The 25,216-nt window shown below is 43.7% G+C and overlaps 1 protein-coding gene across 1 annotated transcript in view; it reads left to right on the top strand.

The window, feature by feature from the left end:
* The first annotated feature begins 22,750 nt into the window (after positions 1-22,750).
* Positions 22,751-25,216, top strand: part of CLPX (caseinolytic mitochondrial matrix peptidase chaperone subunit X) — a 58,387-nt gene continuing 55,921 nt past the window's right edge. The window contains exon 1 of the mRNA XM_049777849.1: positions 22,751-22,989. Coding sequence (XP_049633806.1) covers positions 22,908-22,989 — 82 coding nt within the window. The 5' untranslated portion in view covers positions 22,751-22,907. The remainder of the gene's footprint in view (positions 22,990-25,216) is intronic.

Raw genomic sequence — 25,216 nt, forward strand, 5'->3', positions numbered from 1 at the left:
AACCTGAGAATCTGTCAGGAATCAAGCCAAGAGGAAAGTGGGGGGGGGTATCATTTATAATCAGGACAGCAGATTTCCTTTACCCCTGGCAAATGCAGTGCAGTGTCTTTTTTGGCTGTCTCTGGCTTGGGCAGGATTTGTTTTCTTGAATTGGCCTCTCTCCAGCTCCCAGAGGTTTAGTTCATAATTGATTAGAAACCTCTCTGGCTGCACACCCCAGCCCTATAACCTCCGAGAAAGCAGGCAGAGGCAGGCCCTAGAGGCTTGCCATGGCTCCATGACCCACTTCTCAACTCAGCTTCTGTCTTGCTACCCCAGAGAGAGGCTGCCCCTGATGGCTGGGGGGTGGAGTGAGGTGTCATAAAGGTTAAGAAGTCAAGGATCAGTTACCAACTCAGTTGTTCAGGAATGAACCTGTGCTATTTTGACCTGATCCCCAGTCCTTTTCACACTTACAGATGGGGCTGTTGCCCAAGATGGCTAACTGGCTGTTAGCCATGCAAAAGTACTTACTATACCACTGAGCTACACCCCCAGCCCTGATTTCTGATCTTTTTCTTCACTCACCAGACATTTTTCCTTTTCTGTTTTAGTCTACTCCTAGTTGTGCTCAAGGGCTACTTTGGTCACAAAGACACACACACACATACACACACACACACACACACACACACACACACTGTCAGGGGTACTATATCTAGAGGGGGAGATTAGAGGCGGTTTCTTGGAGGAAGTAATATTTATTTTGAAGTTGTATTGCTGAGAGCTGGGTTTGCTGAAGGCACGGCTATCATGAGGGAGGAGTACAAACAGCAAAAATAAGAACACATACAAAACCAGGGGATGGAAGCCCACAGCCCTGACCACTTTCTCATATGGAGACACTGACAAGTTGAACTCATGTTTTCTGGCTTCTAATCATATTGGCTCTGTGATTTTTCTTAAGGGAATTTCCTCTGGGCTTGATTTGCTTCACCTCTAAATGAGGAAATTTAGATTATAATCTAACCCAACACTTTTCTTTCTTTCTTTTTTTTTTTTTTGGTTTTTGGGCCACACCCTGGCGGTCTGCTCAGAAATAGCTCCTGGCAGGCACAGGGGACCATATGGGACACCGGGATTCGAACCAACCACCTTTGGTCCTGGATCGGCTGCTTGCAAGGCAAACACCGCTGTGCTATCTCTCCAGGCCCTAACCCAACACTTTTCAATCCTTCTACACCTTCAGACCAGTTCCTTTCCTGTATACCAATTCATGGATCAAACGTTAGAAACAAGGTGGGAGCTGAGTGATTTTTAACTTTTCTACACCTGTGGCCTGGGATGGGTCGGTGGACTAGTGACCAAGACGATATAAATTATCTCAGCATCTCAACACTACCAAGTTGAGAACGTGAGATCCTGGGTTTGATCCTCAACATAGGGGTAAAAAGAAAGTGGAGGCATATTATTTGCGATAGAATCAAAACCATCTTTAACGGTCTGTCCATAATTTTCAGTGCGGCTTCACCAAACCACTGATGATTCACTGGGTGTTCCCTTCCTTTGTGGACAGTGCACACTGGATGGACAAAACGTTCGTTTCAGAAAATCCCTAGGGTTTTGGTGTCGGCCTGAAGTGCCCTGATGATCTATCTGTAGGGGATGTGGCAGGAAGGTAGGGTACAGGCAGAAGACAACACTCCAAGTGGCTGCTTTGTGCTTGCTCTCGAAGAGTTTGTCCCCATATGTCAGGGCCAGAAACGAGGCTTGAAAGATCAAAAGAACTTGGAGAAGCAAGTTGGAGGCAGCATGGAGCAGAGGTGGTGATATATACTGGAAAGTTTTTTATTACAAGTAATTGGTATAGCACTCAGTGGTCAGGATAAGAATGGGAAACTGAAAACCCCCAAAATCCTGTAGATCATTCTCTATGGTTTTGAGTTTCTTCTCTGAGCACCGAGGCTCTCTTTTAATTGGTTCTCCTTTAATCTCTGCCTCTGTCTTTTTTTTTTTTTTTGGGGGGGGGGGTCACACCCAGCAGCGCTCAGGAGTTACTCCTGGCTCAACGCTCAGGAATCGCTCCTGGTAGGCTCGGGGGACCATATGGTATGCTGGGATTCAAACCACCTACCTTCTGCAGGCAAGGCAAGCACCTTGCTACCTCTATGCTATCTCTCTGGCCTCTCTGTCTCTGTCTTACTGTTTCTCTCCCTCTCTGGCTGTCTTTGTCTCTCTGATGCACTTTCTCTCTCCTCTTTCCAGGTCCCTCTCACTTTGAGATCTCTTCTCTCTGTAGAATCCCGAAGCTTCTCTTTGCACATCAGTTTGATATGCTACCCTGGTTTCATTTAGTTGTAAACTCCGATGAGAGAGAGAGAGAGAGAGAGAGAGAGAGAGAGAGAGAGAGAGAGAGAGAGAGAGAGAGAGAGAGAGAGAGAGAGAGAGAGAGAGAGAGAGAGAGAGAGAGAGAGAGAGAGAGAGAGAGAGAGAGAGAGAGAGAGAGAGAGAGAGAGAGAGAGAGAGAGAGAGAGAGAGAGAGAGAGAGAGAGGCTGGTTTGAAACAGATGGTGGGCAACCTTTTTTTCAACTGAGCCAAATCTCGCCAAAACCACGACTGAAATTTATTTTGAGAGCCACACAGGGCGCGCACTGACAGAAGCTAGGAGCAGAGTCCTGATTCCTGGAGCGGCCGCCAGGCACACAGAAGAGCCGCATTAAAAAGTGTAAAGAGCCACATGTGGCTCGCCAGCTGCGGCTTGCTGACCACTGATAGACCAAATAACTGTGGCCCTTTCTAGAGATGGCTGGGCACCAGGGGCAACCTATATAGTTCTGGTTGCTGAGAGGGTAGGAGTAAGTCTAGTGAAAGAAACCCTTATGTGTTGAGCAGACACCCAAAAAAGTGAACACTTCAGGAGGGTAGTGCACTGATCATTGTGTGCTTACTGGAAGCTTAGGATGTCTCATTTCCAAATGGAAGGGAAATATAAATACATCAAATGGCATCTGTGGAATTAAGTTACTTCATGGCCTCTTTCTTGATGAGTTTCTGTGTTTTCCATTTGCAGGGGTTGGGATGGGGGAGCACATGCTCACGTTACTAGGTACAAGGTTCCACTTCAAACTTGGCAGAGTTCTGTAAATCTTACACGAGTATTTGGAAATTGTGCGATAGATAGTGTCCATGTCAGTTTCTCTGAGAAATTCTCTGCCACTTTGCATAAATTCATGTTGTTTTATTTAATTAACTTTCTGACCTTGGTTTATCTTTTTTTTTTTTTTGGCAGGGTGGGGGTGGCACACCCAGTAACAGGAGAAACTCCTGGCTCTGCATGGAGGAATCGCTCCTGATGGAACTTAGGGAACTGTATGGGATGCTGTGTATTGAACCTGAGTTGGCTTCATGCAAGGTAAGTAACCTACCTGCCATACTATTTCTTGGGCCCCCATCTTTTTCTTTTCTTTTCTTTTCTTTTTTTTTGTTTTTATTTTTTTTGTTTTTTTTTTTTTGTTTTTTTGTTTTTTTGTTTTTGAGTCACACCCAGCAGTGCTCAGGGGTTCCTCCTGTCTCTACACTCAGAAATCGCTCCTAGCAGGCTCAGGGGACCATATGGGATGCCAGGATTCGAACCACCGTCCTTCTGCACATAAGGCAAATGCCTTACCTCCATGCTATCTCTCTGGTCCCCTTTTTCTTTTTCTTTCTCTGCCATCACCAGTGGTGCTCAGTAGGCCACTTATGGTACTGTAAAACAAGCTCTCTGTCCCTTGAGTTCTCCCAACCAGAAGACTGGGTTTTTATGTCTTCTCTGAATTAAATCTTTTAGCATATAATTCTTTGTTTTATAATGCCTTTTTGTTCTGTAAAGACTTTTGTTTACTAATATATTCCCAAGTTTGTTCTGGTTAGCTTTTGCTCAATATTATCATTTATTGGGGTCAGAGGGGTGGCCCAGGTGGTAGGGACTTTGCCTTGCACTTGCTAACCTAGGACAGACTACAGTTCGATCCCCCAGCCATATGGTCCCCCATGCCAGGGGCAATTTCTGAGGGCATTGTCAGGAGTAACCCCTGAGCACTGCTGTGTGTGGCCCAAAAACAAACAAAAAATTTTATCTTTTATTCTTTTAGCCATTTTGCCACTTAAAGGTATGTTTCTTATAAACAACATTAAATGATATTTTATTTATTTACTTATTTTTGGGGGGCATACTCAGCAGGCACTCAGGGATTACTCCTGGCTTTGCACTCAGAAATCACTCCTGGCAGGCTCAAGGGACCATATGGGATTCTGGGGCTCAAACCCTGGTTGGTTGCATGCAAGGCAAATGCTTTATCCGCTGTGCTATTGCTCCAGCCCCTAGATGATATTTTAATTTATATTATCCAGTCTTTCTCTTTCTTTTTGGAGGATGAACCACACCCAATGTGTTAGGAGCCAGGGTTGAGGTAGAGCAGGCCATGCTAGGAAGACCGTTGAGTTTCACACATATATGCCATTATCTGCTACTTGGCTCCCTCTTTCAATTAGCAAGTTTAGTAAATACATGTGGTAATTATATTTATACTTATATGATCTTATAATTTTACTTGATGGATTGTTGAAAACAAAAGAGCAGGATAGAAGGATCTTATCTTGTCTGTGGCTGACCCTGACTGGATCCCAGACATCTTCAGGAGTAAACCCTGAGCACTACCAGATATGGCCCAAACCTTTCCAAATAAACAAATAAATAAACAAATCACCTTTTCACTTTTTACTGTTTTTGAGTAGAGTAATATTTTTCATATTATTTTTTCCTTATATTGATTTGTAAGATTGTTGTTTTTTGGGGGGGGTTGTTTGCTTTGGTTTTTTTTTTTTTTTTTTTTTTGGTTTTTGGTTTTGGGGTCACACCTGGCAATGCTCAGTGGTTACTCCTAGCTCTGTGTTCAGAAATTGGTCTTGGTAAATAGTGCCTAGGATACAAAAGCCACCCACAGAATGGAAAAAACTATTCACCAAATACCGATCAGACAAGGGTATATATACAGAAATATATGTACAAGGTACTGGCAGAATAAGAAAAAACATATAGCCCCATCAAAAAATGGGGAGAAGAAAGAAAAAGAAGAAATAAGAAAAAATGGGGAGAAGAAATGAACAGACACTTCCTCATAAAAGAAATACAAATGGCCAAAAGACACATAAAAATGCTCCACATTGTTGATTTAAATATTAATAATGGAGTCCTTATTTTTTGTTTTTTTTTTTTGTTTTTTTGAACCAAACCCTGCAGTGCTCAGGGGTTACTTCTGGCTTTCTGCTCAGAAATAGTTCCTGGCAGGCACGGGGGACCATATGGGACTCCAGGATTCGAACCAACCACCTTAGGTCCTGGATCGGCAGCTTGCAAGGCAAATGCTGCTGTGCTATCTCTCCGGCCCCAATTATGGAGTCCTTGATGGTGGTGGATGATGGTTGATGGATGGTGAGGCCTTTCGACCTGCCTGGCACTTGCAATTTCTTTGTCCTGGCAGGTCTGTAGGTATCAGGATGACAGTGAGAAAATTACCCACAGAGAGCATAAAAGCCGGCTATCCTTTGCAAAAGCTGGCTCCCTGTGTGTGACACCAGGCGGGGAAAATCCGCGAAAGTACACCGGCCCAGTGGGGCTCAGCTGTGAAAGACTGTGAGTGTGACCTGTCTATGTCTGTCTACTGTCCTCTTGCGTGAAACTCTTGCGAGTGGGGCAAAAAGAGGCTCAGAGGAGCACGGCCGCTCCGCTTCGCTACGCGGCCGTGCACTCTTTCTAAGGAAAGAACTCCATTGCAACAAGAAGGAAAAATCACACTAAGAACGGCGCTATATCACAGAAGCAAACATTTCTCTCTGGACTGTCTTCTCTGTTACATGCTCGGGCCTAAGATTTGACCCAGTGTGAGGCTTCATCCACGGAGGACTCCCCTCCCTTAGAGGCAAGTCAGCCCATCCAGAAAGGGAGGAGCCAGAGGAGTGTGCTGCCTACATCATATAGACAATGAATACCACTACAACACGTAGAAAAACCCACAATACAAATGTGACAATGGGGAAACAGCGCAGGCCAGCATCAGACATAGAGAATGAAGATGACAATTCTGAGGACCAGATAATGACTGAACAACTAATCAACCTCTCAGATAAGGACTTTAGACTAGCAATATGGAAGGTGCTCAACAGACTCCAAGAAACCATGGATCGAGTTGAACAGAACACTAATAAGAACCAAGAAAATATGAAGGCAGAAATGACAAAACTCCAAACTGAAATAACATGTCAACTAACAGGCCTGAAAAACTCAGTAAACGAAGTGAATGACAAAATGGATAAGCTCTGGGACAGGGTATCAGAAGCTGAGAATAGACTTGGTGCTGTGGAAGATGAGATACATAACAATTCCATACAGCAGGAGAGATTGGACAAAAAACTTAAAGCAAATGAGCAGACAATGGAAAAATTAGTCAAAGAATGGGAACAGACGAAAATAGAAGTCTATGATAAGATCAACAGAAACAACTTAAGAATCATTGGAGTCCCAGAGACCCAGGAAGAAAATTTCCAGGAAGAATCAATGGTCAAGAACATCATTAAAGAGAAACTTCCAGAGCTAAAGAATATATGTGATCAAATCCTGCATGCCCGAAGAGTACCAACCAAAAGAGACCCCAGAAAAACCACCCCAAGACACATCCTAGTCACAATGACAAATCCCACAGATAGAGACAGAATTCTGAAAACAGCAAGATCAAAAGGGGAAATCATGTTCAAGCAAGCTTCCCTGAGATTTACAGCAGACCTGTCACCAGAAACGCTCAATGCCAGAAAGCAGTGGTGGGATATTGTGACAAGACTGAATGAAATGAATGCTTCACCCAGAATACTATACCCAGCAAAACTCACTTTCCGGTTTGATGGAAGAATACATGGTTTCACAGACAAAAAACAGCTCAGAAACTTCACAGACACAAAACCAGTCTTAAGAGAAAAACTGAAAGACCTAATCTAAGACAAGACTACCCAAAAGACACACCAAATTTTGAAATAAAGATGGCGTTAAATCCCAGGACAATTCTTTCTCTCAACGTCAATGGACTAAATGCACCAGTTAAGAGACACAGAGTGGCTAAATGGATCAAAAAACTCAATCCAACCTTCTGCTGCCTACAAGAAACGCACCTGAATAGTCAGAACAAACATAGACTCAAAATAAAAGGCTGGAGAAAAGTTATCCAAGCAAACAACACCCATAAAAAAGCTGGAGTGGCCATACTAATATCAGATAATGCAAACTTTATACTCAGGAAGGTTGTAAGGGACAAAGACGGACATTTTATATTAATCAAGGGGTACGTAGAGCAGGAAGAATTCACTCTCCTAAACATATATGCACCGAATGAGGGGCCAGCAAAATATTTAATACAACTGCTGACAAATCTGAAAAATAATATCAACAACAACACAATAATTGTGGGGGACCTAAACACGGCTTTGTCAACACTGGACAGGTCAACCAGATTGAAACCCAACAAGAATATACTAGACCTGAGGAGAGAAATGGAAGAAAGAGGCCTAGTGGATATATATAGGACACTCCATCCCCAGAAACCTGGATACACATTCTTCTCCAATGTACATGGGACATTCTCCAGGATAGACTACATGCTGGCACATAAAACATACCTCCATAAGATCAAGAGGATAGAAATTTTGCAGACTACCTTCGCTGACCACAAGGCTCTGAAATTATTTGTGAACTCCAAAGGGACTCAGAAGAAACACTTTAACACCTGGAAGTTAAACAGCCTCATGCTCAATAACCAGTGGGTCCGAGATGAAATCAAGGAGGAAATAAAAAGGTTCCTGGAAACAAATGACAATAAAGACACAAACTCTCAGAACTTATGGGACACAGCAAAAGCAGTACTGAGAGGAAAATTTATAGCTTTGCAAGCACACATCAGGAAGGAAGAAGGAGCTTACCTGAGTAGCTTAATGACACAGCTAATAGAACTAGAAAATGCTCAACAAAAGGACCCAAGAACAGGAAGACAGAAGGAAATAACAAAGCTGAGAGCAGAAATCAACGAAGTGGAAACTCAAAAAACAATCCGAAAGATCAACGAAAGCAGAAGTTGGTTCTTTGAAAAAATAAACAAGATTGATAGACCACTGGCAAACCTAACAAAGAAAGAGAGAGAGAGAAACTTGATAACTCGTATCAGGAATGAAAAAGGAGAGATCACTACTGATATGACAGAGATTCAAAGGGTAATCAGAAACTACTTTGAAAAACTCTACGCCACTAAAAATGAGAACCTGGAAGAAATGGATAAATTCTTGGACTCTTATAATCTTCCACGGTTGAAGGAAGAGGATGTAGCATATCTAAACACCCCCATCACCATTGATGAAATTAAAACAGTAATCAAATGTCTGCCGAAAAACAAAAGCCCAGGTCCAGATGGATTCACTAATGAATTCTATCAAACTTTCCAAGAGGAACTACTGCCAATCTTGGCAAGACTCTTTCATGAAATTGAACAAACAGAAACACTTCCAAATAGCTTTTATGAAGCCAACATCACCTTGATACCTAAACCAGACAGAGACGCTACCAAAAAAGAAAATTACAGACCAATATCACTGATGAATGCAGATGCAAAGATCCTCAACAAAATCCTGGCAAATAGGATTCAATGCCTCATTAAGAAGATCATCCACTACGATCAAGTAGGTTTCATCCCAGGAATGCAAGGCTGGTTTAACATCCGTAAATCTATCAACATAATACACAACATCAATAACAAGAAAAATAAAAACCACATGATCATATCAATAGATGCAGAGAAAGCATTTGATAAGGTCCAACACCCATTCTTGATCAAAACTCTCAGCAAGATGGGAATGGAGGGAACCTTTCTCAATATAGTGAAGGCCATCTACCACAAGCCAGTGGCAAATATTATCCTCAATGGAGAAAAACTGAAAGCCTTCCCTCTAAATTCTGGCACAAGACAAGGCTGTCCTCTCTCACCACTCCTATTCAACATAGCACTGGAAGTACTTGCTATAGCGATTAGGCAAGAAAAGGATATCAAGGGAATCCAGATAGGAAAGGAAGAAGTCAAGCTCTCACTGTTTGCAGATGACATGATACTCTACTTAGAAAACCCTAAAGACTCTATCAAAAAGCTTCTAGAAACAATAGACTCATATAGCAAGGTGGCAGGCTACAAAATTAACACACAAAAATCAATGGCCTTTCTATACACCAACAGTAATAAAGAAGAAATGGACATTAAGAAAACAACCCCATTCACAATAGTACCACACAAACTCAAATATCTTGGAATCAACTTGACTAAATATGTGAAGGACCTATACAAAGAAAACTATAAAACTCTGCTCCAAGAAATAAGAGAGGACACACGGAAATGGAAACACATACCCTGCTCATGGATTGGCAGGATTAACATCATCAAAATGTCAATACTCCCCAAGGCATTATACAGATTTAATGCCATCCCTCTAAAGATACCCATGACATTCTTCAAAGAAGTGGATCAGACACTTTTGAAATTCATTTGGAACAATAAACACCCTCGAATAGCTAAAGCAATCATTGGGAAAAAGAATATGGGAGGAATTACTTTTCCCAACTTTAAACTGTACTACAAAGCAACAGTTATCAAAACAGCATGGTATTGGAATAAGGATAGGTCCTCAGATCAGTGGAATAGGCTTGAATACTCAGAAAATGTTCCCCAGAGATACAACCATCTAATTTTTGATAAAGGAGCAGGAAATCCTAAATGGAGCAGGGAAAGCCTCTTCAACAAGTGGTGTTGGCACAATTGGATAGCCACTTGCAAAAAATTAAACTTAGACCCCCAGCTAACATCATGTACAAAGGTAAAATCCAAATGGATTAAAGACCTCGATATCAGCCCCAAAACCATAAGATATATAGAACAGCACATAGGCAAAACACTACAGGACATTACAGGCATCTTCAAGGAGGAAACTGCACTCTCCAAGCAAGTGAAAGCAGAGATTAACAGATGGGAATATATTAAGCTGAGAAGCTTCTGCACCTCAAAGGAAATAGTGCCCAGGATACAAGAGCCACCCACTGAGTGGGAGAAACTATTCACCCAATACCCATCAGATAAGGGGCTAATCTCCAAAATATACAAGGCACTGACAGAACTTTACAAGAAAAAAACATCTAACCCCATCAAAAAATGGGGAGAAGAAATGAACAGACACTTTGACAAAGAAGAAATACGCATGGCCAAAAGACACATGAAAAAATGTTCCACATCACTAATCATCAGGGAGATGCAAATCAAAACAACGATGAGATACCACCTCACACCCCAGAGAATGGCACACATCACAAAGAATGAGAATAAACAGTGTTGGCGGGGATGTGGAGAGAAAGGAACTCTTATCCACTGCTGGTGGGAATGCTGTCTAGTTCAACCTTTATGGAAAGCGATATGGAGATTCCTCCAAAAACTGGAAATCGAGCTCCCATACGATCCAGCTATACCACTCCTAGGAATATACCCTAGGAACACAAAAATACAATACAAAAACCCCTTCCTTACACCTATATTCATTGCAGCTCTATTTACCATAGCAAGACTCTGGAAACAACCAAGATGCCCTTCAACAGATGAATGGCTAAAGAAACTGTGGTACATATACACAATGGAATATTATGCAGCTGTCAGGAGAGATGAAGTCATGAAATTTTCCTATACATGGATGTACATGGAATCTATTATGCTGAGTGAAATAAGTCAGAGAGAGAGAGAAAAACGCAGAATGGTCTCACTCATCTATGGGTTTTAAGAAAAATGAAAGACACCCTTGTAATAATAATTTTCAGACACAAAAGAGAAAAGAGCTGGAAGTTCCAGCTCACCTCAGGAAGCTCACCACAAAGAGTGATGAGTTTAGTTAGAGAAATAACTACATTTTGAACTGTCCTAATATTGAGAATGTATGAGGGAAATGTAGAGCCTGTTTAGGGTACAGGCGGGGGTTGGGTGGGGAGGAGGGTGATTTGGGACTTGGGTGATGGGAATGTTGCACTGGTGATGGGTGGTGTTCCTTTTATGACTGAAACCCAAACACAATCATGTATGTAATCAAGGTGTTTAAATAAAAAAAAAATTAAAAAAAAAAAAAAAAAGAAAATTACCCACAGAAGTCATGAAGTTTCAGGAGAAAAGCAGCATTATTTTTTTTTTTTTTTGGTTTTTGGGCCACACCCGGTAATGCTCAGGGGTTACTCCTGGCTATGCGCTCAGAAGTTGCTCCTGGCTTGGGGGACCATATGGGACACCGGGGGATCGAACCGAGGTCCGTCCAAGGCTAGCGTAGGCAAGTCAGGCACCTTACCTTTAGCGCCACCGCCCGGCCCTTAAAACAATTTGTTCTTATTTCATTTTATACTTTGTTTTTTGTTTTTTTTTTTGTTTTTGGGCCACACCCGGCGATGCTCAGGGGTGACTCCTGGCTGTCTGCTCAGAAATAGCTCCTGGCAGGCACGGGGGACCATATGGGACACCGGGATTCGAACCAACCACCTTTGGTGAAAAGCAGCATTATTATAAGGCCCTTACCACCATGTGCATATCTTACATGGCTTCTCAGCTAACCTTTTAAGCAGCCTCTTTCAGCTGCCTTTCATCTATCCTGTCTTTCCTCTCTCCATCCTGCAGCCTTCTCCTGAGGCTTCTCTCAATGAATCTCTTTTCACTTCTCCCCCAGGTCCCTCTAATTAACAACCACAGACCCCTCCCAGGAGTGGGTCTTACCCATCAGGTAAGATCAGCATTTGGCTTGGGGAGGGGTAACACCACATCACTAATCATCAGGGAGATGCAAATCAAAACAACAATGAGATACCATCTCACACCAGAGACTGGCACACATCACAAAGAACAAGAACAAGAACAATTGTGCAGGCGGGGATGTGGAAAGAAAGGAACTCTCATTCACTGCAGGTTGGAATGTCATCTAGTCCAGCCTTTATGGAAACAATATGGTGATTCCTCAAAAACTGGAAATTAAGCTCCCATATGATCCAGCTATACCACTCCTAGAAATATACCCTAGGAACACAAAAACACAACACAAAATACCTTCTGTACACCTATTTTAATTCTGTACACCTATTTACAATAACCAGATTCTGGAAACAACCAAGATGCCCTTCAACAGATGAATGGCTAAAAAAAAAACAGTGGTACATATACACAATGGAATATTATGCAGCCGCCAGGAGAGATGAAGTCATGAAATTTTCCTATACATGGACGGACATGGAATCTATTATGTTGAGTGAAATAAGTCAGAGGAAGAGAGATATACACAGAATAGTCTCACTCATCTATGGGTTTTAAGAAAAATTAAAGACATAATTGTAATAGGGCCCAGAGACAACAGAGTTAAGAGGCTGGAAGGTCCGGAAGGACCGGCTCACAATATGAAGCTCACCCCAAAAAGTGGTGAACTCTTTTAGGGAAATAACTACACTAACAACTAGTATGACAATGTTAAAGAATGAGAGAAGTAGAATGCCTGTCTCGAATACAGGCTGGAGGTGGGGGAGGGAGGCACTGGTGGTGGGAATGTTGCACTGGTAAAGGAGGGTATTCTGCTTATGACTGAAACCCAACTACAAACATGCTTGTAATCATGGTGCTTAAATAAAGATTTTATATATTAAAAAAGAAAAAGAAATCATTTCTGGTAGGCTCCAGGGACCATCTGGGTTGCTAGGAATCGAACCGGGGTCTGTCCTGTGTTGGCCACATGTAAGGCAAATGCCCTACCTGTTGTGCTATCACTCTGGCCCCTGTTTTTTTTTTTTTGTTTGTTTGTTTGTTTTGAGTCACACCCAGCAACACTCAGGGGTTACTCCTAGCTCTATGCTCAGAAATTGCTCCTGGCAGGCTCGGGGGACCATATGGGATGCTGGGATTTGAACCACCATCCTTCTGCATGCAAAGCAAACACACTACCTCCATGCTATCTCTTCAGCCCCTGTTTGTTTTTTTTTTAAAGAATTTCATGAAGTGATATCAAAACAATATGCAGTGGGAAGAATGTTTGCCTTGCAATTAGCTGACCCAGGTTAGATCTCTAGCATCCATATAGTCTCCTGAGCCCACCAGGAATGATTCTTAAAGTGCAGAAACCAGGAGTTACTCTTGTGCAAGCCAGAGGCAACCCCAAAACAAAACAAAGTAGAATTTCATGAGGTAAAAGATAGTTAAGTAAAATAATTGTATTGAGAGAAATGAGAGAGAGCAAGTAACAGAAAGAGAGTGAAAGATTAGATAGATAGATAGATAGATAGATAGATAGATAGATAGATAGATAGATAGATAGATAGATAGAGAGAGAGAGAGAGAGAGGGGGGGGAGGGAGAGAGAGAGAGCGAGAGAGAGAGAGAGAGAGAGAGAAGAAAATAGAGGTTTGCCATATTTGGAAGTTTTATATATTTGTTTGTTTTTTGTTGTTGGGCCACACCTGGCAGCACTCAGGGGTTACTCCTGGCTCTGCACTTAGAAATTGCTCCTGGCAGGCTCAGGGTACCATATGGGATGCCAGGAATTGAACTTGGGTCCATTCGGGGTCAGCCAAGTACAAGGCAAACGCCCTGCTCCTGTGCTATCTCTCTGGTCCTAATTTGGAAGTTTTATACATTTTCTATTCTTTTAGTATTTTCCCTTGACTTTTTATTATACATAATAATTTTAACAAAAAAAAAACCAAAACAATCCCCCCAAAAAAGACAGTGAACAAATATCTGCACCCATCATGTTTAAGGTAAAAAGCATTATTATTTTACACAATGTTTGTTTAGATTTGGCTACATATCTGCCACCTCAGACTTTCCTTTTAAGGCAGCTTTTTGTCTTCCTGAAGGTTATCTTTTAGAAATTATGTAGAAGTGGTTTTTGTTTTTGTTTTTATTTTTGATTTTTGGGCCACACCCAGCGGTGCTCAGGGGTTACTCCTGGCTGTCTGCTCAGAAATAGCTCCTGGCAGGCACGAGGGACCATATGAGACACCGGAATTTGAACCAACCACCTTTGGTCCTGGATCGGCTGCTTGCAAGGCAAACGCCACTGTGCTATCTCTCCGGGCCCTATGTAGAAGTGTTAATTGTTGAAAATTGAAATATAATTCACATGCCATGAAAGACACCATTTTCAAGTATGCAATTCAATGGCTTTTAATGTATTCAGTTGTAAAACCACCATATTTTCTAATTTTCAAACATTTTTATCCCAGAAAGAAGTATTATACCTTTAACAGTCACTTCTCATTTCTCTTCCCTCAAACCCTTGGCAATCACTTTGTCTTTTTTACCTAGGTTAAAGAATCTAGATATCATTTAGCATGTTTCAAGGTTTCCCCATATGTAGCATGTATTGACATTGTGAACTGCATGGTCCTATAGTGCTGGGGATATCCTGGGCCAAATATGGCAGTGCTTTTGGGCCTCAAGGGCTATGTCAAAAATGCTTGAAGGACCATGAGGAGCTGGAGATCACACTGGGGCTGGCCACATACAAGACATGAACCCTAAACCCTATATTCTATTATATCTTAGAAATGAATAATATTCCAATATGGCTATACTTAAATCAGTTGATAAAACACCTGAGTGTTCACTTTTTGTCTCTGATAAACAATGTTAATGTGAGTGCTCATGTACAAGGTTTTCTATGAACATGTTTTCTTCTATCTTTTAGCTTTGGGGCCACAAACAATGGTGCTGAGGCCTTGCTTTTGTCTGTGTGCTCAGTGGACCATATTCTGTGCTGGGGCTTGAACCTGGTTGAGCAGTATTCAAGGCAAGCACCCTTCCTTGACATATTGTCATGAAATATGTCATAAACATATTGTCAAATCTCTTAGATTGAGTGGAATTGTTGGGTCATGTAGTAACTTAAATGTTTAATGTTTGTTTGATTTTAGCTGTACCTAGAGATGCTCGGGGCTTACTCATGGTTCTGCTTTCAGGGATGACTCCTGCCAGGGTTGAGAGGCACCATTTGGGATACGAGGATCAAGCAAGACAAGTGCCTTCAATTCTTTCCTAATTCTCTGGTCCCCAAAACAAGTTAGGATCTTTGCTCCATTTATAATAGCTCTGGGTTTTTTGTTTGTTGGTTGATTTTTGGTTTTTAGGCCATACATGTGCTCAGGTCTCAGGGGTTACTTATGGTGGGATTGGGGGACCATATGTGGTGAAAGAGATTATATACAAATCAGCCACATGTAAAACAAGCATCCTAGCACTGTCTTTCCCCTGAAATGTTTCTTCTTCTTTCTCCTCTTACTTTTCTTCTTTTGAGGGCCTCTCACACAGAGCAAATTTTATATAGTTTCAGAGTCTACTGATGAACTCTATAAGTCTATAAAAATATCAATTTTCTTTAACTACTGGAAAATTTAGTAAGATTTTTAGTAGCCCTTGAGGGGCCAGAGAGATAGCACAGAGGTAGGGTGTTTGCCCTGCACGCAGCCGACCTGGGATGGACGGTGGTTTGAATCCTAGCATCCTTATGCCTCCCGCCCTATGCCTGCCAGGAGTGATTTCTGAGCACAGAGCCAGGAGTAACCTCAAAGCACCATGGGTGTGACCCAAAAACAAACAAAACAAAAAGATTTTTCCTTGAAACCAAAGTAGGACCTGTGAGTTTCTACTTATTTAAAATGTAATGTCTTTATGCTTGACATTACTTTCTGTTGTTACTATTGAGAAACTTGGGCCGGGCGGTGGTGCTACAGGTAAGGTGCCTGCCTTGCCTGCGCTATCCTTGGACGGACCGCGGTTCGATCCCCCGGCGTCCCATATGGTCCCCCAAGCCAGGAGCAACTTCTGAGCACATAGCCAGGAGTAACCCCTGAGCGTTACCGGGTGTGGCCCAAAAAAACAAACAAACAAACAAAAAACAAAAAAAACAAAAACAAAAAAAAAACTATTGAGAAACTTGCTCTTAACTGGCATTTCCTTGTAAGTTATCTTTTTCCTTTGACAGTTCTGAAATCTTTTTGTCTTTGATATTGTGAATTTTAACAATTAATCTGGGTGTCTACTCAGGAAAGTCGTGGTTAATTATTGCCCTCTGGTGGCGGTCTCCTGAATGTCAGGACAAAAGTCCTAAGGCTTCTCTCCACTTGCAACCCTGTGAAAGGTAAGAGGTGAAGTGCTGCCAGAAACTCTTTGGATTCAAGATGACATGCTTGATTTCGTGTTTGGACGTTGTACTTTCAGAAGCTACTGAAACTTTTTTTTTTACTGTTGCTAAATAATTATCAACCTCACCATATGATATTATTCAAGAAGCTAGGATCTAATTGAGGATAGAGTGGTGGTGGATTTGTGGACTCTCTGGGGTCACCCCTGCATCAAGGACATATAAGAGGTCATTTATATCTGTCTCTCTCCTTCTGACTTACTTCACTTGAGCATAACCTCTAGATCCATCTATCTAATGGAGAATTGCATGATTTCATCTTTATTATTGAGTAGTATTTCCCCTTCTCTCTCTCTCTCTTCTCTCTCTCTCTCTCTCTCTCTCTCTCTTTCTCTCTCTCTCTTCCTGAAAATTTCTTCATCCACTCATTTGTTCTTGGACATGCTGATTGTTTCCAGACATTGACTATTATGAATTGTGCTGCAATAAACATAGGATCACAAATATATTTTCTAAATAGTATTTGTGGACTCTTGGAGTAGATATTAAGAAGTGGAATTTCTTGGTCATGTGGAAGCTCAATTTTTAACTTTTTAAGACATCTGATACTGGTTTCCACGAGGATTGAAGCTGTTATTTTGAGGGAAGGTAGGTGGGGAGTCATACTAGTTTCATGAAAATCCCTAAAGTAAGATAAACCTTACTTTAAAATTCCTAAAGTAAGATAGGAAATAAAAATTCTGTGGACATGTTAGACCTCACCAACTTTGGGAGGATGATCTAAAGATGTAATGAATAACAGGACTTGGGGCTTGTGTTTGAATCCTGATTTTTCTGTATCCTAGGGCTGAAGCCCTCTGTGTCTTGTTTTTCTCATTTGCAAAATCAAAATGCAGGTAGTGATATCTCAAAGGGTAACTACTGTGAAGATGAGAAAGTGAATATGAAAGAACTCTATAAAGTTTTATACAATGTTGTTGTGGTACTATCATGTCACACAAGACCTACTACGACACAACCTAGGACAAACAACTTTTTTTTTTAAGAATCAATGTTTAATTAAGAGAAGAAATGTATTCAATCAGATGATACAATGATTCCTTATAAGATAATGGTTTTGTAAAAGGTTATAAAAGAATGTCTGGTGGAGGAGAAAAGATTTTTATGATTTTTTTTCAAAAGGAGAGTAGTGATTAAATAAAAAAAAAAGATTAAAAAAGTCATTTTAAAAGCAAGAGACTTGGGGCCAGAGAGATAGCATGGAGGTAAAAAAAAAAATGAATAGACAGTGATCCTGAATGTAGAGCCAGGAGTAAGCTTTAAGCACTTCTGGGTGTGGCCCCCAAAACAAGCAAAAACTTTAAAAACAGGAGACCTCAACCTGTCTATGACTCATTATGTAACTTTGGTCATGTACTTACTTGCCTTTTTAAAGGTCTCTTTCCTCATCGAAAAACTGAGCACAGGAACTGGAGAGATAGCATAGCTTTTGCATTGCACACAGCTGATCCAAGACAAACTATGGTTTGAATCTCGGCATCCCACATGATCCCCCATGCCTGCCAGGAGCTATTTCTGAGCACAGAGCCAGGAGTAACCCCTGAGCACCGCCAGGTGTGACCCAAAATAACAACAACAAGCAAAAAAAGGTAGAAAAAAGGGGAAAAGGGCCCGGAGAGATAGCACAGTGGCATTTGCCTTGCAAGCAGCCGATCCAGGACCAAAGGTGATTGGTTCGAATCCTGATGTCCCACATGGTCCCCTGTGCCTGCCAGGAGCTATTTCTGAGCAGACAGCCAGGAGTAACCCCTGAGCACCGCCAGGTATGACCCAAAAACCAAAAACCAAAAAAAAAAAAAAAGGAGGGGGGGGAAAGACATTGACAAAAGTTATTAAAATTTTTGGTAATAAGTGGCTAGAGCCATAATACAGTGGAGAGGGCATTTACCTTGCATGTGGCTGACACAGGTTCACTCCCCAGAATCTCAAAGGGTTTCTGAACACCACCAGTAGTTCTTGAGTGCAGGGCCATGAGTAATCCCTGAACATTGCCATATGTGGCCCCCAAACAAAATAAAATTCTTGGACTAGAGAGAGCTGGAAAGATAATATAGAGGGTAGGGTAAGACGCTTGTCTAGCATGTGGATGACCAGGTTTGATCCCCATGTTCTACTTTCATTCTTTTTGTTTTGTTTTATTTTGGTTTTTGGGTCACACCCGGCAGTGCTCAAGGGTTACTCCTGGCTCTATGCTAAGAAAATTGCCCCTGGCAGGCACAGGGGACCATATGGGATGCAGGGATTTGAACAATCATCCTTCTGCAAGAAAGGCAAACGCCTCACCTCCATGCTATCTCTACGACCCCTCTACTTTCATTCTTGACCCTTAGTATCTTCCTGGTTTCTCCAAGTAATACCGGGTGTGCTCTCCTTCGTAAAACAAAGAGCTGATCAAGTATTTGCCATTGTTTTCCTGATAGGCAGACCACTTTACTATAGAAAACATGACTATTTGATTCTAGAACCAGAACTTGAGGGGATAATCTGACTGAACACTGACCAGAAGTGATTCATGAAGAGCCAAGGACAGAGAAGGGTCCTGGCATGCTTCCCAAGCCCTATTGCTCTATGTTCTGTTCCGCTGCAGTTGCCTGGCCATTCCCTGAAGTGTGGGCCCTGTCTCAACCTGTGAATTTCTGGTCAGTGAACATCTACGTGTAAAACAGATGTGGTCCTTTGACCAACAGTCAAGTGGTAAAATAATTCATCCTTTATTTGAACCCTTTATGGTGGTCTTTGGCATCTAAATGTAGTTTTAAAAAACTTTAAACTTGAAGCCAGTTATTGCTAAAAAAAAAAAAGAAAGAAAGAAAGAAAGAAAGAAAGAAAGAAAGAAAGAAAGAAAGAAAGAAAGAAAGAAAGAAAGAAAGAAAGAAAGAAAGAAAGAAAGAAAGAAAGAAAGAAAAACAACTGGGAATTTGTGGTAGATCCCTGCAATCCAAGGTCTTCACTTTGAACATCGTGGTCAGAGTAATACCATCAGAGAGCCTAGAACAAAGTGAGTGTCCCAATCCAGGTTGACTGGGTTGTTAAGCCTGAGATAATCAGGGTATACTTTGATCTACAAAACATAATTGTCGAATTCATGTTGCCTATGTGATGAAATCATCATCAGCCAGTTGCCAAAGTCACATAATTCTTGTCCACATCACTGAGAAAAAATTAAATTGAGTCTTGTACCATTCCCTTTATTTTGTCTTTCTAGGCCAAAGCCTACCCACTGCTGATCAGGCATCTCCTGGGGATTTCTTCTGGGCTGCTCAGATGAACTTAACACAGGACTCTGTAGAATCTGTGTCTCTAAACACTGACTTCTTGTCAGTCATAACTTGCTCTGTTTGAACATATGATTTTTCTTTTTTTTCTTTACGGTTTTGTTTTGTTTTGTTTTTGGTTACACCCAGCAGAGCTCAGGGGTTACTCCTGGCTTTTATGCTCAGAAATCGCCCCTGGAAGGCTCGGGGAACCATATGGGATGCCGGGATTCGAACCACCGTCCTTGTGCATGCAAGGCAAACGCGCTACCTCCATGCTATCTCGCTGGCCCCTCATATGATTTTTCTTAAGACACCACTCCAGATTTCTACCAAGTAGAGGTATTTTTGGAACATAGGTACTTAGTTGAGCATTTATTGAATTTCTACTGTGTATTCCGCACAAGTCTATAATGAGCTACCTTAGAAGAAATATGAGGCTAACCACACAAAACATCAGTCTAGAAATGAAATTAAATGTCTTGAGAGTAACATAGTGACCTATAACATAACACTTGAATATGGTATTCCCAAGACTTTGTACCAGTGTTATGTAGTTTATTTTACATACTGTCTTATCTCTCCCACTAGGATAGAGGAGCCATGAAAGGAAAAACTTTTTTTAAAAGGTGACTTTCTGCTATTTCACCATGCCTCGTCTGTAGTTTGTGCTAAAAAAAAAAAAATTTTTGTTTTGTTTTTGGGTCATACCCAGTGGTGCTCAGGGGTTACTTCTGGCTCAATACTCAGGGGTCACTCCTAGTGTGCTGAGGGAACCATATGGAATGCTGAGGATCAAACCCTGGTCTCAGTGTGCAAGGCAAGCGCCCTATCCATTGTACTACGTACCCCACAACCGATGTGTTACATAACATAATGAAAGCAAGTGATGCCCTTACAACAAAGGAATGTCTCATGGGAAAGATTCCACCCCTCTAGTTTTGTTTTAACACCTCTATTTATTTAGCTTGTCTAATAGTTAATCTTAAGATTTTAGCAAGTAGCTTCTTTATTACTATAAGAAGGAAATGTACATGTAATTGGAAACAAGATGGGTTCGCAGAAATTTAAATCGGTGTGGTAAGATCCATGTTTAACTCATTTGTAAAAGAGAATAGTTTTTTTTTTTTTCTTGGAATTAATGTTTTTCAAACATTGCTTAAAAGCAGTTTCTTTTCTAACCAAACCCCAATGAACAAGAAAGGTTCGACTTTGGAATGACATTGGGGCAGATGCAGCTCTACAACACAGTGATTGGCTGGTGCAGGAATCCTAGCGACAGTCTGAGAAAAAGACAGGACTGAGTTTCTCCTTGTCAAGACTCCATCAACTGTGACAATTGAGTCAGACGTAGGCTTCGCTTCTGGGCTCTGTGACTTTAAGCCGAGGGAGGGAAAAGTAGAGTGTGACCCCAATCGGGCCAATGTCCTTTCTCGGGGTGAAGCCCCCACCCCACCAGCAGGCCCAAGTCCCGGAGGGTGGAAGTATTAGAACTTGGCCTTGCTCCAGCTCCGTTCCTTTTGCTTCCCAGAGGATCCGAATCCACCCAAGGCGCCCCACCTTGGATGTCAGGGTTGATAGTCATCTTGCCAGGGTGCCAACCCCGACAGGACAGGTGACTCGTTCATCTCCACCCTGCATCTAGTCCAGCTGGTCCTTCCTCTTTTCTTTTGCAGGGGGAAGCCAACCTCAGGATGGGAAGGGCGACAGCAAAGTGCGAGGTCTGCGGGTTCACCGGGGTGTGGCAAGATCTTAGGGAACCGACCAAGGCCTGTAGAGCCCCAACAACGCTGGCGCCAGCTGGAGACTTATCACCACCTGGTTTCAAAGCCTAAGAGAGAACTGTCACCTGCCACAGCTGGGGCGGGTGGAAAAGTGACACGTCAATGAGACTGTGGAATTAATTCCCAGAGGAAAAGGACTTTAATTTAAACTCTTAAAAAAGTGCTCCTGGAAACCAGAGATAGACTAGCGGGCTGGAATATTGATTTGCACTCTACCGACCCCTGGTTCGCTTTCTGGCATCCCAAAGGATCCCCCTGATCTCTGTGTGCCTGTTACCATATGACTGCCAGAAGTAATAGCTGGGTGTGCCCTCCCCCAAAACAATAAAAATAAATTGGGCCGGATGGTATCAGCTACCGAAGCCACTTTGTTTTTTTGCTTGTTTGTTTTTGGGTCACACCCGGCAGCACTCAGGGTTTCCTCCTGCCTCAAGTAGGGGGACCATATGGGATGCCGGAATTTGAACCACCATCCTTCTGCATGCAAGGCAGACACCCTACCTCCATGCTATCTCTCAGGCCCCCTTGAATTTTTGGTTTTGAGGCTGCACCCAGAGGTGCTCTTGACTTGTTCCTAGCTCTGCATTCAACTCTTGGTGACACTCTGGAACCCTGGTTGGTCAAGTGCAAGGCATGTGTGTGCCTTACTGTTCTATTGCTTCATGCCTCCCCCCCATCTAGAAATTTAAAAATAGCATGTATTAAGCTTAACTTGTGAGAAATAGAATGTTTAATTCTTCACTTCTTTGATCATGCATGCCATCTTCTGAGAAACACTTCTCACCTCAGAGCACACTGAGAAACAATAACTTTGTTGTTGTTGTTTGTTTTTTTGTTTTTGGGTCACACCCGGCAGCGCTCAGGGCTTACTCCTGGCTCAGAAGTCACCCCTGGCAGGCACGGGGGACCATAAGGGATCCCGGGATTCGAACCACCGTCCCTCCGCATGCAAGGCAAACGCCCTCCCTCCATGCCATCTCTCGGGCCCCTACGGACACCACTTTGACCATCCCCTGCCCTGAGCTGCGAGTTAAAGTCCCCACCAGAACTGCCTGGGACTACAACTACCGGCAAGCACCTCGCTCGCTCGCTCCGCCGGGCTGGGACTTCCGGAAGACGAGCACTTTCGGGAGCCAGAAGCGCAGCGCAGCTTGGGAAAACCTTGTAGCCGCCCTCGATTGGGTCAAGCGGCTCGCCGTAGCGCGCTCATTGGCGCTCAGGGCACCGCCCCTTCCCCGGGGGGCGGGGGTGGCGCACGTCGGCGCATGCGTACCGCGCGCGGCTCCGTGCGCTTAGCCACGCCCCCTCTCCCGGGCCGGCCCAGGGCGCAGGCGCGCGGGCCGGGTGGGCGGGGGGTGGGGGGGAAGGGCCGAGTGTAATTAGACAGTCGCGCGACGAGGCCGCCGTGAGCGCCGAGGCCCGGCCGAAGGGCGAGTGGGCGTGTGGTGGACTCTCCGGGCCTCTCGGGACCCGGCGGGGCTTCCGGTTCGGAGGCAGCGCCCCCTGAGGGCGGCCGCGGCGACCCCGTGCGGAGAGCGGGGCGCGGAGCTCGAGGCCTAGACCCGCGGAGATGACCGGCTGCGGCGGCGCATGCACTTGCGGCGCGGCGGCCGCGCGGCTCCTCGCGTCCTCGCTCGCCTCCGCGCGCAGAGGTAACGAAGTAGTCCCTGGCCCCGGAGCTGGCGGGCGGGCGTGCGCCTGTGCAGTCTGCCTGTCTGCTTTAGGAGCTGCTGTTTCCAGATGTTCCCAGCTGTTTCCAGCTGTTCCCAGCTGTTTTCCAGCGGGAGGGAGGGGTCCCCAGTCTCCCCCCCAGGCCTCTTCACTTTGTGGGGGCCAGCATATGGCTCCCCAAATACTCTTCTCCATTAGTGTCCTCCCCAAGCCCTTTACGAGCTCTGCTTGGGGCCCCCCCCAGCTGCCCCTTCTTCCCGCACCCCAGAAAGTGACAGCCCGCCACCCCCACTCCAAGGCCTGTCCTGGGCTCCCTGGAGGGTTCAGGGCACGCGGACACGACCCGGAGTCCCCCCCACCCCACCCCACCCCACCCCGCCGCCGTGTTGCTGTCATTGTGCGCGGCGGCCCCTAGTTGAACGTCAGCGGGGCTTCCTGCTCCCCTTGGGGCCCCGCAAAAAACGCCCCCCCCCCATCGTCTCCGATCTCTCCCAAGAGGGGACCCGGGAGGCACTGTCATGGCCCCGGGCTTGTCATGGCCACGCTGGAATTGCTTATGAAATGTTTTCTCTGTCCATTTCTCGGTTGGGGAGAGGTTGAGGGAAGTTTTCCCCAAGAGGAATTGAGTTTCCTGGACGTTGGGAAGCCTCAGCAAGTTTGGGTTCCCGGCCTGGGCCTGCCTGGGGCGTCTGAGTTGGTTGGGGATGTTTGGGCTTGACAGATAGTGAAATTGATCTGTGCGGCCTGTTTGTCTTGCTGCCCGACTGGCCGCTGGAGCAGCTGATCTCTCCTGTAGGTCCAGGTCAGTGCATTGACCACTGATACCGCTTCTGGTAGGTCTAGTCTAGTGTGTGCTTGTTCTGGAGCAGGGAAGGCGGCTTTAAGTGTTAGTGTTCATGGCCTGTGCCAAGCCATTGGCACTCTAAACTGGAAGTCGGATCACTTCCCGTTGTCTTGTCTTTGCATTTAGAAAAAAATTTTTGAATGCTTCTTTAATTGCTTAAATCTACACTGTGAATTATGTCTTATTGCAGGATGTTTTTGTTTTTTTGTTTGTTTGTTTTGCCTGCCAGTTAAGTAAGTGTACCAGATTATTTTTAAGGAAAAGCTAACCACTTTTTTTTGTTGTTGGAAAGGAGAAATCTAAACTGAAATAGGAGGTAGCTCCAAATAGCATTATAGGATATAACTAATATATTTTGTGGTGCTGGGGATCAAGCCTGGCCTAGAATTTTTTTTTTCTTATGGGGCCACATCTGGCCACTTTCAGGGGTTGCTCCTGGCTCTATGCTCAGAAATTACTCCTGACAAGCTTGGGAGACCATATGGGATACTGAGGATAGAACCTGGGTCAACACTGTATGAGGCAAATGCCCTAATCGCTGTGCTATTGCTTCAGCCCCAAGGTTCTCTGAAAGACTTTGATTCTATTCTTCACTCTGCCCTAAACCTAGCCTAGAATTTAATTTTTTGTTTTGGGGCCACACTTAGTGGCTTATTTCTGGCTCTTGAGTTTAAGGATCATTCCTGGCAGGACTTGGTGGTGGGGACCATATGTGGTGTCAAGGATCAAGCCAGGGTCTCTGACTTACAAAGCCAGTACCTTGCCTACTGTACTCTCTTCCTCCCTGCAATTCAATTTTTCCAGGTTTGGTCTATAGTTCCCAGAAAACATACCAGGAACTGCCTGCAAAGCTTGTGCTCAGCCTATTAATCTCTGTCCCAGAGAAAATGCTTTTTACATACTAAGACAGCACATAGCTTTCACTATGAAGATGTAATTTTCAATTTATGAAGATGTAATTAGAGAAAATATTTTTCAAAGTATATCTAAATATATTCTGTATACAAGAGCATAGAGATTCCTTTTTTTTTTTTTGGTTTTTGGGCCACACCCGGCGGTGCTCAGGGGTTACTCCTGGCTGTCTGCTCAGAAATAGCTCCTGGCAGGCACGGGGGGGGGGGGGTGGGAAGGTGGGGGGGTGGGGGACGGGACGGGATGGGATGGGACGACACCATATGGGACACCGGATTCGAACCAACCACCTTTGGTCCTGGATCGGTTGCTTGCAAGGCAAACACCGCTGTGCTATCTCTCCGGGCCCTGAGCATAGAGATTCTTAAGGATTATTATTATAATTATTTTTGTTTGTTTTGGAACACACCCAGTGGCGCTTATGGGTTACTCCTGGCTCTACGCTCAGAAAT

This window comes from Suncus etruscus, chromosome 1, assembly GCF_024139225.1.
Source record: "Suncus etruscus isolate mSunEtr1 chromosome 1, mSunEtr1.pri.cur, whole genome shotgun sequence".
NCBI classification, from domain to species: Eukaryota; Metazoa; Chordata; class Mammalia; order Eulipotyphla; family Soricidae; genus Suncus; species Suncus etruscus.